Genomic DNA, 17,260 nt, shown 5'->3' on the forward strand with positions numbered 1-17,260 from the left:
ATCTAAGAGATTGCTTGGCCTAAGTCAGAGTACATATATTGACAAGGTACTCCTTCGGTTTGCCATGTAGAACTCCAAGAAGGGATTTCTACCGATGTCACATGGCGTGAGTCTTTCGAAGACTTAGGGTCCCTCTTCTAGAGAGGAGAGAGACCGCATGGATCAGATCCCTTATGCTTCAGCCATAGGATCGATCATGTATGCTGATCCTGTCTGAGAAGCTGGACAAGATGGAGAGCCGGGAGAAGAAACCCACTGCTAATGGAGAATAGTGCTGCTAGCGAAGAATAATGCCTAGAGAATACTGATTCGAGAAACCCAAAGCAGATCGGGAAGAATAGAGTCACCAAATGCCTCCTTCTTACAAAGATCCCATGCCGAGAAAGAAATCCAATTGAAGAACAACCCCGCTCCAGAGCTTCCAGGACCTCCTGCGCACAAGAGATCAGCCAACACTATCGTCAGTGACCTAAGACCGAGGTGGGAATCCCTAGCTAAGCCCTCTGACGCTCAAGTCAGTGATCTCTCTTAGTGTGGAAGAAAGAGGGAGACGATGAACAGTAGCTGGAAATTAGGGTTATGAATATGTGCAATGATGTGAACTTGTGAACTTACCTAGCCAACGGAGAGGATTCCCCCTTTTATACCACTTCATATAACCTCCGTAGTCATGAAGTGGACCCCGGTTTGTTAGAGTTTGTTATGAGATGACGTCAGCTGTGTACTTGTGGTGAATCACTTTTAAGGAATCTTTTTTGTACCCCAGATGTACCATCCTTTGTCGTTTAGCACCTGCAAAATAATATGAAAACACATTTCCCTCCAAAATATATATTTTCTGTCATATAGTTATATACTATAAATATCTCCATTAATCATCATTTCACCCCTCTTATTGTAATTAATTCTATCTATCAATGTTCCTTATATCAATCGAAGTCACTATATTCTTTCAAGTGTCTTTCCCAATCATGGGTCAATCGACCGATCTTGACTTCTCCTGGAAGGCAGGTCCCGACCGATATTAGCCTAACTTCCCCTGGGAGGTATGTCCCGGCCGGTATTATCCTACCTCCTTTGAGGTATATGTCAGTTAATGCAAATCTTACTCTTGAGAAGTATGTTTCGGCCGATATACACCTGATTCCTCCTAGAGGCATGTCTCGGCCGATATTAGCCTAACTCTGCCTGGGGAGTATGTTTAGGCTGATATTAACCTAACTTTATCTGAGAGGTATGTCTCGGTCGATACAGACCTAACTCCGCCTGGGAGGTATGTCTTGGCAGATATTAACCTAACTCCGCCTGGAAGGCAGGTCCCGACCGATATTAGCCTAACTCTGCCTGGGGAGTATGTCTTGGCCGATATTAACATAACTCTGCCTGGAAGGCAGGTCCCGACCGATATTAGCCTAACTCTGCCTGGGAAGTATGTTTCGGCCGATATTAACCTAACTTTGTCTGAGAGGTATGTCCTGGTCGATATAGACCTAACTCCGCCTGGGAGGTATGTCTTGGCAGATATTAACCTAACTCCGCTTGGAAGGCATGTCCCGACCGATATTAGCCTAACTCTACCTGGGGAGTGTGTCTCGGACGATATTAACCTAACTCCACCTGGAAGGCAGGTCCCGACCGATATTAGCCTAACTCTGCCTGGGGAGTATGTTTCGGTCGATATTAACCTAACTTTGTCTGAGAGGTATGTCCTGGTCGATATAGACCTAACTCCGCCTGGGAGGTATATCTTGGCAGATATTAACTTAACTCCGCCTGGAAAGCAGGTCCCGACCGATATTAGCCTAACTTTGCTTGAGGAGTATGTCTCGGTCGATATTAACCTAACTCCGCCTGGAAGGCAAGTCCCGACCGATATTATCCTAACTCTGCCTGGGGAGTATGTATCGGCCGATATTAGCCTAACTCCGCCTGGGAGGTATGTCTCGACCGATATTAGCCTATCTTCTTAATTTCCTTACCCCCCTTTTATCTTCTTATCAGGTACCTATAAAACCTTACCCATATCACTAACCTTCCCTTCAAGTCTAGTCGAAGGAGGTGTAGACGACTGACTAGACATAAGTCTGGTTTTGTCTTTTCCTACCCGTGACTCTGCTCCAAATATTGAAATGACCTCACAGATTTTATGTACAACTGTCCCTCTAACTCAAGTATAGCACTCCTGTGAACCTTTTACTCCTTTAAATAGGGCTACAACCTTCTCTTCATCCACAACCCATCTCAGCTCTTTTCCTTCCTTGCCACCTTTTATTGCTAAGGCCATGGTTGTGGATTCTCCTCTTTGGGGGCAACTTTTGTCGGACAAGGTGAGATCTATATATGAGTTTATTGGTATTTTTGCTTCGGCTACATCAGGGGTTCAAGGGATCGTCTTAAGAAAGGAAGCTTCACAGTTCAGATTTTTCATCCAAAGACACGGATGCTCTGAAGGACTCAAGGGACTTCAGAGAGATTTTTGCTACTCATAGAGGGGCAGCCAAATGACCCAGGGGTGCTGTGTGAAGGGCACAACACACGTTACCTTTGGGCTATACTTGGTTGCTTCACTGGCCGAGCTCTAGGGCTTGAGAGGGGAAGTGGTTTTTACATTTACTTTTCCATCATGGAATGAATAAATGTTTCCCTGTCTCGTCGCCCTTGAGCTTTTCTGTTTTTGTTGCTTTCTTCGTCCCGGGCAAAATATTGCCACTTATGAGCCTTGACAAGCCTGGGCGAAGTGAGATATTTCCATCTCTGCTCCATGGTAAGTTTGAATCCGGTGGGACTGAAATTTTCTAAGTGTTGTGAGAACTTGTGTTTGTAAACTTTGTTATTTGTCTGAGGCTTACTGTTCTGAGGGAAAATGTATCGTTACGTATTTGATCAGATTCTAAGTGTAACAATGGACTCTTGTATTGAATTAAATGATTCTATGGAATCCTTCTGTAATTTACAAGAGTAAATGTAATGCTGTATTCTACATATGTATCATTTATCATGACCGAGGCTGTCTTAACTATTGGCATACTTTTATATCATGACTAATTTTATAATTAAAATCATATCGGCTAATATAACAATATTTCGATCAATATTAGTTTGTATTTCATAAGGACGTTAATTTGAAATCTGTCATTCGCCTAAATCTTCATCCTTAAATGTTTTTGTCCTTAGCTTGGACTTTAATCAAGAAAATCGGACTTTTCACTTTTTCATGTCTGGTTAATCACGCCTTCTTCCGAAACTTCCTAGCAAGTGATTGGTTCCCCTCTAGGTGAGAGAGTGTTAGAAACGTACCCCGAGACACTACCAACCCCAGTGTGATCCGACCTATCACATCCGATGTGAATGTTTTTATGATGGTATGGCCCATACTTTTTCCTGACCGCCACGTCACGTAGGTCTTTTGCCTTTCTATTGCGATCCTCAGCGTCTGCTGAGATACCAGTGTCTTGATCTGACGACAGTTGTGCACTTTTCAAACCCTAAACCCTTCGTCTCCTTTTTAAACCTTGTCCTTGCTTTTTTCTTCTCTAGAGTTCTTTTCTTGTTGCTGCCTTCAACCATATCCTTGGGTTCATCGTTTCTCGACGATCTCTTTTCTTGTCCTCAGTAAGTAACCTGTTGTTTCACTAGACTATACTTTTGTCCATGGCTGCGGAAATAATTGCTCCTTGGTATGTCCATATGTCTTCTACCTTTGATAAGAATGCTAGATTATCCATCCATCGTCAATATGAAATTCCTAGGGAATATAGAATCATACTCCCCACACCGAATGATCGACCTCATCATCCCCCTGATAACTGCGTGACTTTTTTCAGGGACCAGTTGATAGGGGGCTTAAGGTTCCCCATTCCTCCTTTCTTGATTGAGATAAGTCGGTATTTTGATATTCCTTTGCAGCAGTTCGCCCCTAATGCATTTCGTTATCTATGCGGTACTTACATGTTGTTTCTGTTGGTGCAGGAAGCATCCGACGATCGAACTCGTGTTTTGATAATGGCAAAGAATTCAAAGTTAAGATGTTTTGTATCTAACATGTTGAATGAGTGTTTCAGGAAAGTCCTAACTGTGGTTAGGCAAAGGGATAAACCCTAGGGGGTGGTAACCCTATGCGGAAAGTCTTGGCAGGTCGATGACTTCAGGCAAAAAGTCCTAGGGGGTGGTAACCCTAGGTGAAAAGTCTTGGTGTCGCGAACCAGGTGAAAGACTGGACTAGCCGGGAAGCGGATGTCCAGCAGAAAGTCCGGAAGCGTCGAGTGCTGAGCAAAAGTCCAGTCAATCTGGAGAATCGCACTGGCAACAGGTAAATCTCCTGAGTGGAGTATGTGAGGACGCGTTCCCCGTAGAACGAACAGTAGGCGTCGGGTCGACCTAGGGTTTCCGGGCGGAAACCCGAAGTCAGACTCGGACAGTCCAGAGACTGTCATTATCACCTCTATTATGTTTTATGTGCTAACTTTGTGCTGCAGGGTATATTTGGGGTTAATGTATCTTGCAGGGACCAAAGTGCAAAGATTAACCTCGGATGAACAGTGTCCGAGGCGCCTCCATGGAGCTTGGAGGCGCCTCGGGTGCAAAACCTAAGCTGGCTGCGAAGCAAGCTTCAAGGCGCCTTGGATAGGCTTAAGGCGCCTTGAACAAGATTATGAAGGCGCCTTGGAGAGGTTGGAGGTGCCTTAAACAGGATAGAATTCGACCAGGTCGATTCTGATCCACGCGGGTGATGCGGCCAGCCTGGAGGCACCTTGGAGGGGTTTAAGGCGCCTTGAACACTGTTTATAAAGGGGATTCGACCAGCAGCTTGAAAATATAACATTCAAGTCTTCCTTCTGCATTTAGCTGCTAACGAACTCGTCCCGAAGTGCTGCAACTCGACACCGATAACTCGAAGCTTCAACTTAGTATTTTTCCATTGTCGGTATAAGATTATTTACTGCATTACTTGTAAATCATCTTTGTATACTTTCGAACATATAGTTGTTGCCCACCGGAAGCGATCAAGGATCGCGGGCCTTCGAGTAGGAGTCGCCTTAGGCTCCGAACGAAGTAAAATCCTCCTGTCTCTGTGTGCTTGTTCTCTGTTTATTCCGCTGCGTTTTTACTTGAGTATTTTACGAATCGAACGAAATAGCCACGAGCGCTATTCACCCCCCCTCTAGCTCTTCTCGATCCAACAATTGGTATCAGAGCGGGGTCGTTTTGAATCAGTGCAACCACCATTCAAGACAATTTTCTCGTGGAATTTTTAGATTTTTTCGGAGTAAATTAGAATTTAGCCTCATAGCTATATTCTAATTCTTTTTCTCGAATCGATTTTCTGCTCGGAGTTGGTGCAACACCACTCGAGTTCGTGAGTCTTTTATATACTTCCCACACTACTAATCCAGGACCAAGTCCTGGGATTTTCTTGTCATTCTTTTTCTTCATAGTTATTTTAAAATGGCTCTACAAGAAGGCTACAGTACAGCCTGGCCCCCACTCTTCACCGGAGAAGACTTTGGTTACTGGAAGGGCAGAATGGAAAACTTTCTGAAGATCCAGTTCGAGACGTGGATGATCGTCAAGACTGGTTTGGATCTGCCAATAGATAAAGATGGCAATCCTACTCCTTGCGAGGATTGGGAACCAGCACTGATCAAGAAAGTGGAAGCAAATGCCAGAGCAACTTGTACCCTCCAGTGCGGACTAACAAAGGAGGAGCTAAACCGGGTTAGTCCGTTCTCAAGTGCCAAGAAGCTATGGGAGAAGCTGATCGAGCTTCATGAAGGGACCACCGATACCAAAGTAAGTAAGCGTGATCTATTATTCAATAAATTGTATAATCTAAAAATGAAGGAAGGTGAAACGGCAAGTTCACTACACGCGCGCATTCAAGACATCCTCAATTCTCTCCACGGAATCGGACAAAAGGTAGAGAATCGGGACGTCATAAGGTACGCACTAAATTCGTTTCCGAGGAGCACATTGTGGGCATCAATGGTAGATGCCTACAAAGTCTCCAAGGACTTATCTACTTTAAAGTTAGATGAATTGTTTAGTGAATTTGAACTTCAAGAACAAACTAATGCACAGCCATCCGAGAAAGGTGTAGCTTTGCTTGCAGGGACAAGTAAAACGCGTGAATCGAGATCCCGGCGAAAAATCGAACCGGAATCAGAAGACGAACCCGACTCAGAAGACTCAGAAGACGAACTGACCAACGAACTTGTGAACCTCGTAAAGAGGCTCTACAAGAAGAAGAAGGGCTTCAACAAGAAAGATCTGAAGAAGGCAGTTCAATTCAAGGAGGCCCAACCTAGTCCGAAAACAAAATTTGAAGTTACCTGTTATGGGTGCAACCAGAAAGGGCATATCAAAGCCAACTGTCCCAACCAAAAGGAGGCCAAAAAGCAAAGAAGAAAGAAGGCCCTGAAAGCAACGTGGGACGAATCTTCTTCGGAGGATAACGACGACGAACTCGATCAGACGAGTTTGCTCACAATGATGGCCCGAGACCAAATCATCGAATCTGAGAGCGAGTCGGAGGCCGAGTCCGAGTGAAGCCACGGATCCACATCCATTTCCGAAGGGCCAGACTCCGCTGTAAGTATTCCTAGACTTAATAATTTAGTTAATTATTTACTTCGCAAATTAGCTAAATCGAACCTTAAGATTAAGTCACTTCTAAAGGAAATTTTTGTCCATAAAGAAGTGACTATCTCTGAATCCTTACCTAATCAAGTTCAGACTGAAGATTCAACTCAAGTTCAAAAACTTGAGGAAGAAAATTCAAGTTTGAAACATCAAGTCAAGGATTTAAAAGATATCTTAGAACGGTTTTCTTTAGGTTCCAAGAATCTTGACCTAATTCTTGGGACACAAAGAGCCGTTTACAACAAAACTGGGCTGGGATATAAAAGCAAGAAGAAATATAGATCTTATCTATCCTTAATAAACAAACGAAATAGTAAATCAGTCCAAGCATGGGTCCCCAAGTCCAAATTGATCAATCAAGTTGGACTTGGCCAATACTGGGTTCCGAAGGATCAAATACACTACCTCAATAGACCATATCAAGGATATGATCTAGGGAAAGTCAAATTAAAAATTTGAAATTAAAATATAAATTATAAATTTAAATTTCAAAATTCAAAATCAAATTAAATATTCGAAATTAAATTATAAATTCAAAATTCAAAATTCAAAATCAAATTAAAAATTCGAAATTAAATTATAAATTTAAAATTCAAAATTCAAAATCAAATTAAAAATTCGAAATTAAAATATAAATTATAAATTTAAAATTTAAAATTCAAAATCAAATTAAAAATTCAAAATTAAATTATAAATTTAAAATTCAAAATTCAAAATCAAATTAAAAATTCGAAATTAAATTATAAATTTAAAATTCAAAATTCAAAATCAAATTAAAAATTCGAAATTAAATTATAAATTCAAAATTCAAAATTCAAAATCAAATTAAATTATAAATTTAAAATTCAAAATCAAATTAAAAATTTAAAATTAAATTATAAAATTCAAAAATAGATGCCAGATCCAAACTAGCTGGCACCTCCAACTGAACTACCCGACAGGGTAACTGAACCTAATTTACCCGAAATGGGTAAAACAAGAATAGATTACCCGGCAGCGTAATTTAGGCTAGTTTGAGAACGGGTTGAGTTTAACTTGAACCACAGTACCGGTGAAGTTTTTGGATGATAGTACGTTAGGGAAACTTGGGCATCGCATGTCTAGGAAGATATGGCTTCGACCTGGTGCATTTGGCCAAGTGGAACTGACCGAAGCTACCCTTAAATGGATCCTAACTAGTTAGACCAAGGATTAGTATTAAGTTCAATGGGTAGGACTATTTGGAAAACCTCGAAGGCATGATTACTTTAATAATCTCCGAGTGACTCACCATAGCCCAGAAGTTTATCCAAAGAATAGTTACTTGTTGAACCCAAAGCTAATCCTGAATCTAACACAAAGTTAAACCAGACCCTTAAATTCAACAATTCATCTCACAATAATTATAGGATTCCTTGATTGACAATCTAGATCGGGTGAGATAACTAAGAAATTAAAATTAAATTAATTAAATTATTTGAACTTTCAAATTGTTTTAAAAAACTTAAATTTCAAAATTATTTTAAAAACTTAAATTTCAAAATTATTTTAAAAAACCTAAATTTCAAAATTATTTTAAACCTAAATTTCAAAATTCTTTTAAACTTAAATTTCAAAATTATTTTAAACTTAAATTTCAAAATTATTTTAAAAACCTAAATTTCAAAATTATTTTAAACCTAAATTTCAAAATTATTTTAAACTTAAATTTCAAAATTATTTTAAAAACCTAAATTTCAAAATTATTTTAAACTTAAATTTCAAAATTATTTTAAAAACCTAAATTTCAAAATTATTTTAAACCTAAATTTCAAAATTATTTTAAACCTAAATTTCAAAATTATTTTAAACTTAAATTCCAAAATTATTTTAAAAACTTAAATTTCAAAATTATTTTAAAAACTTAAATTTCAAAATTATTTTAAAATCTTAAATTTCAAAATTATTTTAAAAACTTAAATTTCAAAATTATTTTAAAACTTAAATTTCAAAATTATTTTAAAACTTAAATTTCAAAATTATTTTAAAAACTTAAATTTCAAAATTATTTTAATCTTAAATTTCAAAATTATTTTAAAAACTTAAATTTCAAAATTCTTTTAAACTTAAATTTTAAAATTATTTTAAAAACCTAAATTTCAAAATTATTTTAAACCTAAATTTTAAAATTATTTTAAATACTTAAATTTCAAAATTATTTTAAAATCCTAAATTTCAAAATTATTTTAAAAACTTAAATTTCAAAATTATTTTAAAATCTTAAATTTCAAAATTATTTTAAAATCTTAAATTTCAAAATTATTTTAAAAACTTAAATTTGAAAATTATTTAAAAAAAAAAAACTTAAATTTCAAAACGTTAATAACCATAAGTTTAAGTGTTTGCTAAATTACCTTGAATACAATAGAATAAAATAGAAAATCTAAGGAGTCTACTTCAATCACACTATTTTTAAATCCATTAAAAGGAAACCAATTCAACTATTTCATGTGTAGGAATTGGATCAATGGATATTGGATAGTGGATGCTCCAGACATATGACTGGAGATAAGTTGATGTAACACCCGAAAATTCTCAAAACTATTTTAGGAATATTTTATGATTTTTCTGGAATTATTAGATATTTTTCCGGAATTTTCCGAGTAGCGGAAGTAGCAAAAATTATTAGAAAAGTAAAATGGCTTAAGCGGGAATCGAACCCGGGACCTCTCGGGTCCGCTAAACCTTTAGTTAGCCTTAGTAACCAGTGAACCCAGCAGGGTCGTGCTGAGAGAAAGGAGAATCAAACATATTTATAATTGAGTTGGGCCAAAATACCCACTTAATATAAATAGGAAAACATAAGTTGGTTTGGGTTTATTTTTTGTTCGGCAAAAACCCTCTCCACCGAGACCTCACGCCGCCCCTCTCCTCCCTCTTCCTCTCGGCGCCCAAACAAACCACAAGGAGACCTAGGGTTCTCTCCCTAGGGCCCCAAGGACATCTTCCGGCGATAACTCCGGCACGAGGACGTTCCCCTCCGCGAGTAGAGCACGTGGACGCGAGTGAATCGTCGAGAAGTCATCTCCACCGGAATTTCTAGCGATTAGATTTGTAAGAAATCTAGCACACAAGGTAAGAAACCCCTCACCTGCAGTATAAGTAGCTCTCGCGTGTTTTCTTTTATGCAGTAGATTAGTTTATTGAATTTTGTCAGCATATAGGGTGTATTTTAACTCTTCTCACAGATTTAGGGATTAGTGAGCATCTCTAGATGGGCCGAGCACGTGTATCCTCTGTAGATAGGGGTTTAGACGATGCTGGGTGCCTAGAGGTGGTCTCCTTGATCGAGAGGAGGGTTGGAGAGTGCCAAATGCTCGACAAAATGCCTAGCACAGCCTTGTGATACAGTGGGCATTTAGTTAAATGCCATAGAACATGTTAGTTAGCATGATTAGTTTTTATTTCAGCTTTTACGAGACTAGATGTCCAAATGGGTGGGCTCCCATAGTCGCCTCTAGGTTCAGACAACCTAGTTCTAGGTTCAGATAACCTAGATTCAGCAAAATAGTATTAGCTATTTAAGTATTTTACTTTTCAGTGGCACTGTACTGGATTAGATATCCATTGGGTTGGGCTCCCATAGTCGTCCCTAGGTTTAGCTAACCTAGTAAACCCTACTAGATTCGGAACTTGCAATCCCGGGTCTAGTTAGGGATGCGCGCACAGCAATCAGCAGCATGTTTAGTATTTTCACTTATTATATGTATATGGTTTCCAACCTTTCACAAATTAGTTCGTGAATTCAGTACAGTCCTAGCAGTAGCTCAATTTTTAGTATCAGCTTAGTTCTTTATTGATACCATGTGATTGATATCATGTTCAGCTCTAGATATGCCATGATTGTATGCTTATATGCCATGTCATATTTAGTTTATTCAGTATACTTAGCATATCCTTTCAAACAGCATGATTTAAAATCATATTTACATCGTATGCATGTTTTAGTGAGGTAGATGGTTTCTTACTAAGCTTTTTAGCTTACAGATACTATTTTCCTTATACTGCAGATACAGGTAAAAGGAAAATGGACTAGCAATGGAGGCTGGAGGTCAATGCAGATCAAGATGTGTGTGGAAGGAACTGGAATAAAGATCCTAGGGATCTAGTTTTATTTTATTATGCATTAGAACGTGTTCAGTATGCATTAGTACTTATAGCAAGCGTTACCTTATGTTTCTGTTAGTTAGCAAGAAAACAGTTTAAAGCCTTGTTAGCTTTGGTTTCCATATGTTTACATGCCATGGATTAGTATTCTATGCCTCAATCATGTTTAGTATGTTAGCCATTACCTAGTAGAATATTTCTCTTAGCTTTCATAGTGTTGTGTAATGACTTTGGCACGGATCAGTGCTGATATCAGGGGCCTGATACGAAATCAGAAACCCCTGATCGATCAGCAGACCAATCAGGGAGTCTCTGATCGGTCGGTAGACCGATCAGGGACCTGGTTTCTGCGAACAGAACTTTTTGTTCGTTCCCTGATCGATCCATGGATCGATCAGGAGCTGGGTCGTGAAAAAAAGAAAAGTGGCTCACTGATCGGTCAGCAGACCGATCAGTAAGCCACTGATCGGTCTCATTGACTGATCAGGGACCAGCTGGATCGGTCGGCAGACCGATCTAGTAGCGTACAGGATTGCGGTGTAGTTTATGGATCGATCGGTTGAACGATCCGGAGTTTCCTACCGTGCCAGTATCAGTAGATCGGTCTGTGAATCGATCCGAAGTTTATTACCAGTTGTAAACACCTCCCCTAGCATGTGTACAACTCCTAGGTACACCCAGAACACTAAGTTAAACTTTACAGCATTTAGTTCAGTAAAATTTTAAATTAGCTAGTTTTCATTCCGCATTAATAGTCCAGCACAGCATAACTGTAGCGACCGGCCTCGCAGCCTAGTCAGTAGGAGGCGGGTCGTTACAGTTGAAGTTTACCAAACTCAAGTACAAGAGTCTAGGATCAGTTGCATTCGACAACGACGATAAACTTAAAGTAATCAGAAAAGGTAATATTGAACTTAGTTCCGATTTCATTATTCTAAATGTTTTATTGGTTGAAAATTTTAACTTTAATTTACTAAGTATAAGTCAATTGTGTGACAGCGGATACCTAGTCAATTTTGATAAATCTGGATGTCTAGTTAAAAATATTGAAAACCCAGAAATTAAACTTAAAGGACTTAGAAAAAATAACATCTCACTACAAGAAAAAAGCCTTACAACAACACTCAAACGATAACGGTTTTATACCAAACCGTTGTCTTTTTGCCTTTTAACAACGGTTTTAACAATAACCGTTGTCTTTTAGCAATTTTTTTGGCCTACGACAACGGTTTTTAAAAATCGTTGTCTATTTATGTTTTTTTAAGACTACAACAACGGTTTTTAAATGCTACAACAACAGTTTTTGAAAACTGTTGTCTATGTGGGCTTTCTTTTGGGATTACGTCAACAGTTTTTAAAAGCCGTTGTCGATTAAGTGATGTTGAATACTGGTGTTTTTTTTCCTTCGCCGTTTTTTCCCCTTCGCCAATTTTTGCCCCGTTTTTTTCTTTCCCTCTCCCCGAAAGTTTTTTGCCGCCGCATTCCACCCATTTATCTTCTCAATCCGTCCCTCTTTTCTCTTTTCTCACAATCTCTCGCTCACCGGAGCCGCGCAGGAGTAGCAGCAGTCCACGAGTCCATTAAGGACGCCCTCACCGGCAAGACCTCCGACATGAAATCCACTAACAGTAAGTGTCCTCTACTTCTTCCTCCTGCATCTTCTCGTCGAAAACCCTAGATGCTCCACTGCCTTCCATCCTAGATGGGCCTCAGGTTCGCTTCTTCCATATGCGTCGCTGCCGCCTCAACTAAAAGGCCTCTATATCATGCACTCTTCAACATGCGACTCAGTGATCAAACACAAACCCTAATGAAAACGAACCTGCGATGGAGGAAGAGATCTCTGCTGCTCTTGGACAAACTTCTTCTCTGCGTACTCGCCACTGTCACTGACACCCTTCGCCTCCCCGCCTCCCTCATTTTCAAATCATTTGAGGGGTTTTGTTCCTTACATATTTTTTATGCTTATTTCTGCCCAAATAGAGTCCTTTTTGTGACCTATTTCTGCGTAAATTTTTAGTCACAAAATCTTCAATTTTTTGACTGATTTCAGGTCGATTCTTAGGGCTTCCAGTCGTGAGATGTTGGTGTTCAAGCTTAGTAGAGTTTTGAATCTACTCATCCCTTTTTCAATGATTTCCAGCATCAATTTGGATTTTTCTGGTGAGTATAGCCTCCTGCTCTATTCCAGCTTTCAGTATATCAAGTTTAAAGATTTTTAAGAGCTCGATTTCAACCTCTAGTGTGAAATTGCAGATGGGTTTCGTGAGGTATACAGGCTGCCAAAATGGGAATTTTACCTACTTCGATTTAAATCTATTCACTGCAATGATTTAGCTCATGATCAAAGTAAACTTAAAGGATTAATCCAGAGCCTATGGGAACTTTCTGAATTCATTTTATTTAAGGTATTCTTTCCTTTAATGATCATCCCTTTAGTTTTCTTTGTATCAGTATATTGTTATGTTACATATCTTTTTTTTGTGGGAATACTGAAGCTAGTTACATGATTATTTGTCATATTGCAAATAAAACTAAATTTTTATGTTTGGGGTGTTTTCTGTTGTCAGTCTTATTATTGGGGTACTTTCTGAATTATTTTTAGAGTTCAACCATGTGGAAGGAAATACATTTGGTAAATATATATACAACACGACAGAATATGTTGCTTGTTCTTGTGTTGGATTTATTATTAATTATGTTTTTTTTCATGGTGTTAAAATATATTCTAGTTTGCATTTTACTGCTTCACATCAACATATATATCTATATATATATTGACTTAAATTTTCTTGCAGCATCATTATATCAGAAGACTGAAGCAAGGCAATTCCACTTATAACACTAACCCACTTATGCAGTCTAAATTACCAGAAGACAGGGAATCATGGTGTTGGAAAGGAGATAAAAAAGATTAAAAAATAGCATTTATAAATAGTGTGGTTGAGATGACTCCTTTTCTATCTTTGACTACAACTTTTTTTTTGTTTTCTATTTTTTTTTCCTTTCCCATAGATTCATCATTTGGAAATTCATGAGGTTGAGAGGATATTAACTATTGTCTGAATGAGAAGTCTGAGAAAACAATAAGTGGACACAAACAAATGAAGCTCTTGCTAATATGGGTTCTTAGGTGGCAGCAAGCTGATATGACTATCATTGTTTTTCCAGAAAAAATTGATATTCATTCTATCCATTTTAGTCATAACATAAGTTACTTTAGCAATCATATATTTCCTATAGGTCCTCCCACCTCCAAACGTGACAGGTGCTCTTCACATAGGTCATGGTCTTACTGCTGCTATACAGGTGACTTTTATATTACGTTTTCCTTGTTACTTTCTATCTCGTGTTACTGTGTCTGTATCTGCCCTTTTATTTCTTTGTTTTATTTGGCATTTATATGGCTTGTTGTGCAATCTTAGGATACAATTATTCGTTGGCGGAGAATGTCTGGCTATAATGTCCTATGGGTGATAGGAATGGGCCTTGCTGGTATAGCAATCCAGGTAGTAGTTCTTTTCATAATGCTCATGAACTATATCTAGGCTTGATTTTGTTCCATCTTGTTTACTCTGTAGGGCATGACTTTTTAGTTATGCAACATAAAAAATGATGAGTGAGGTGTCAATGCATCAATGCAATTGATAGCAGAGTGCACATGTTTTCAGTTAAAACAGTAGGGCTTTGCAAGTTGTGTCTGTCAACTTTTAAGTTTGAGCAAAACCACCATTGGGTTCATTCTCAAGCTGTATGTAGTATGCTGAAACTGATTTTGATGACCGCAATATCTTTTAGTAGTGTTGCTATTTGCCTGATCCGATCTTAAATTCTTTCTTATTTGCCATCATTTTCTATTATATTGGCTTCTGTGACAGTGATTTATAACCAAAGTTAGCTCCAAGGAGCAGCCTGGTATGCTTCTTTTTTTTGTGTTTTTGTTTTCATTCCTTCTGAAGAGGATTGTGGCCAGCCTTCAAAATTTCAGTGACTAGAAGTTTTAATTTGGACACTTCAGGTTGCATGGTGTCTGCAACGAGAATCCATTGGCATCTTGGATTGGAAGACTTGGTCTACCAATTTATCGAACTTCTGGTGACAATTCTGTCTTGTATGATCATGACTTGGAGAGGTAATGGTTAACTGAATAACTAACAGATATCACTGATCATGGAGACTATAATCTTATGGAGACAAATTTACTTCTATTTTTCAGCTACGCACTCTTTGATGGTGATGGACATCAAGTGCCTCAAGATCTAGTGGAAAAAGTTGGTAAGGTGTTTGAAACCATTCTGGAAGAGGCAAGTTCTTTATTAACCTTATATCTGCAGTGCTGATAACTTGGAAATATTTCTCTTGTGAAATGACTGTTCAACGTTTACAGGCTAACAAACTCAGGTATGAAACAAATGAAGACATGTCTATAGCACAGGCTATTAAGCTAGTCATGGAGAGGCATTCAATATGATGCATTATTAATGAATTAAGTCTACTTTATGAGATTTCAGATTTTTTTATTATTCATAGGCATTTAGTTTAGATCAAGTGACATTTCTTTATCTTCTTCTTACAGGTGGAGTTTGAAGGATTAGGAGAATTAAGAAGCAAGGATGAAGAAGATGAAGGATTAGGAGAATTAAGAAGCAAGGATGAAGAAGATGAAGGCATTTAGTTTATCTTCTTTCTTTATCGACTTGGTCCACTTCGATCCAAGTACGATGCAAACATGGCAAGGATGAAGAAGATAAAGGATTAGGAGAATTAAGAAGCAGTGTTTTGTTACTCTTCTAGTGTTGTACATGGTAAAAGTAGTTCAAATGATCCAACTCTTCAAAATTGGATATCAAGATTAGGATGTTGTGTTACTCTTCTAGGATTAGGATGTTGTGTTGTTCTACCTTTGTTTTAATAGTGTCGTTGTCATTTTGTTGGCTGCTTTTGAAATTTCTTCGGAATGTTGTAAATATTATTTTTGAATGTTAGAAAATTATATGTTAAATTTTATTTACAAATTCAGTATTTTGAATGATTTATAATACTAGAAAATTGTATAATAAATTTTAATATTTTTTTTATTTTTTATCAAAAAAAGACAACGGTTTTTCACTGTTGTCGTAAATAGTTTAAAACTGTTGTTGAAGACCCTGTTATTAGAGGTAGACGCTCAAAGACAACGGTGAAAAACTGTTGTCTTTGAAGGAAAAGACAACAGTTTTTCACCGTTGTAAAAACTGATGTCTTTGTCTTCAAAGACAACGTTTAAAAATTGTTGTCTTTGAGTACCCCCTTTAACAACACAGCCTTTAACAACAGTCCGAAAGGGGCTACGACAACGGTGAAAAACCGTTGTTGTAAGGCTTTTTTCTTGTAGTGTCTACACAATTGACTTATCAATATCCTCAATAAAGTGTCTCCTGACACAACAAGAGGAAACCCAACTGTGGCACAGAAGGCTGGGTCACACTCACACTAGACTCATTTCAAAAATGAGTCAAAATGGTCTAGTTAGAGGTTTGCCCAAATTAAAATTTATCGAAAACTCAATCTGTGATGCATGTCAAAAAGGAAAACAAACCAAGTCAACCCAAAAGTCAACCAACCTAGAAAGATCCAACACCATATGTGAGCTCCTTCATATTGACCTATTTGATTCACATGGAGCCAAATCACTAAGCAAGAACCAATATTGTTTAGTGATAATTGATGACTACTCTAGATACACGTGGGTAAAATTCCTAAAAACAAAAGATGAAACCTATGAAATATTTAGTAATTTTTGCAAATTAACGGAAAATGAGAAAATTACTAAAATCAAAAGAATAAGAAGTGATCACGGGGGAGAATTTGAAAATCATAGGTTTACCCAATTTTGTAAAATAAATGGATACCAACATGAATTTTTATGTCCTAGAATCCCCCAACAAAATGGTCTAGTAGAACGTAAAAATAGAACACTACAACAAGCCGCTAGGACTATGTTGAACGAATATAATTTAAACCATCAATTTTGGGCTAAAGCAATAAATACTATAAATTATATTCAAAATAGAATCTTAATAAACAAATCTCACAATAAAACACCATATGAACTCTATTATCATAAAATTCCCAACTTAAACTATTTAAAATTCTTTGGCTGTAAAGTTCACATTTTAAATACTAAAGATTACATAGGAAAATTTACACCTAAGTCTAACCAAGGAATATTTTTAGGATACTCCTCAACCAGTAGAGCCTTTAGAGTATATAATCAAAACACCTTGAAAGTTGAAGAAACAACTAATGTAATATTTGATGAAGAAAACAATTTACCTAATCTAAATGAAAATATTAACATTAATCCAAGAGCTATAGAAGATGATGAAATCCTACCTAACTTTAATAAGTCAGAAGAACTAGTGACTGACCCACAGATAAGACCAACTAGAGTAAGTACCTCTCATCCATCTGACCAAATTCTGGGTGACCCAAACCTAGGAGTCAGAACTAGATC

The 17,260-nt window shown here is 37.7% G+C and overlaps 1 protein-coding gene across 1 annotated transcript; it reads left to right on the forward strand.

Moving 5' to 3' along the window:
* Window positions 1-14,246: 14,246 nt before the first annotated feature.
* Window positions 14,247-15,379, forward strand: LOC122054867 (polyamine oxidase 3-like). The gene is made up of 5 exons (XM_042616292.1): window positions 14,247-14,273; window positions 14,663-14,679; window positions 14,783-14,896; window positions 14,981-15,068; window positions 15,152-15,379. The coding sequence occupies exons 1-5, from the start codon at window positions 14,247-14,249 to the stop codon at window positions 15,233-15,235; spliced, it is 330 nt and encodes a 109-aa protein (XP_042472226.1). The 3' UTR covers window positions 15,236-15,379.
* The last annotated feature ends 1,881 nt before the right edge of the window (window positions 15,380-17,260 follow it).

This window comes from Zingiber officinale, chromosome 3B, assembly GCF_018446385.1.
Source record: "Zingiber officinale cultivar Zhangliang chromosome 3B, Zo_v1.1, whole genome shotgun sequence".
Taxonomy (NCBI): Eukaryota; Viridiplantae; Streptophyta; class Magnoliopsida; order Zingiberales; family Zingiberaceae; genus Zingiber; species Zingiber officinale.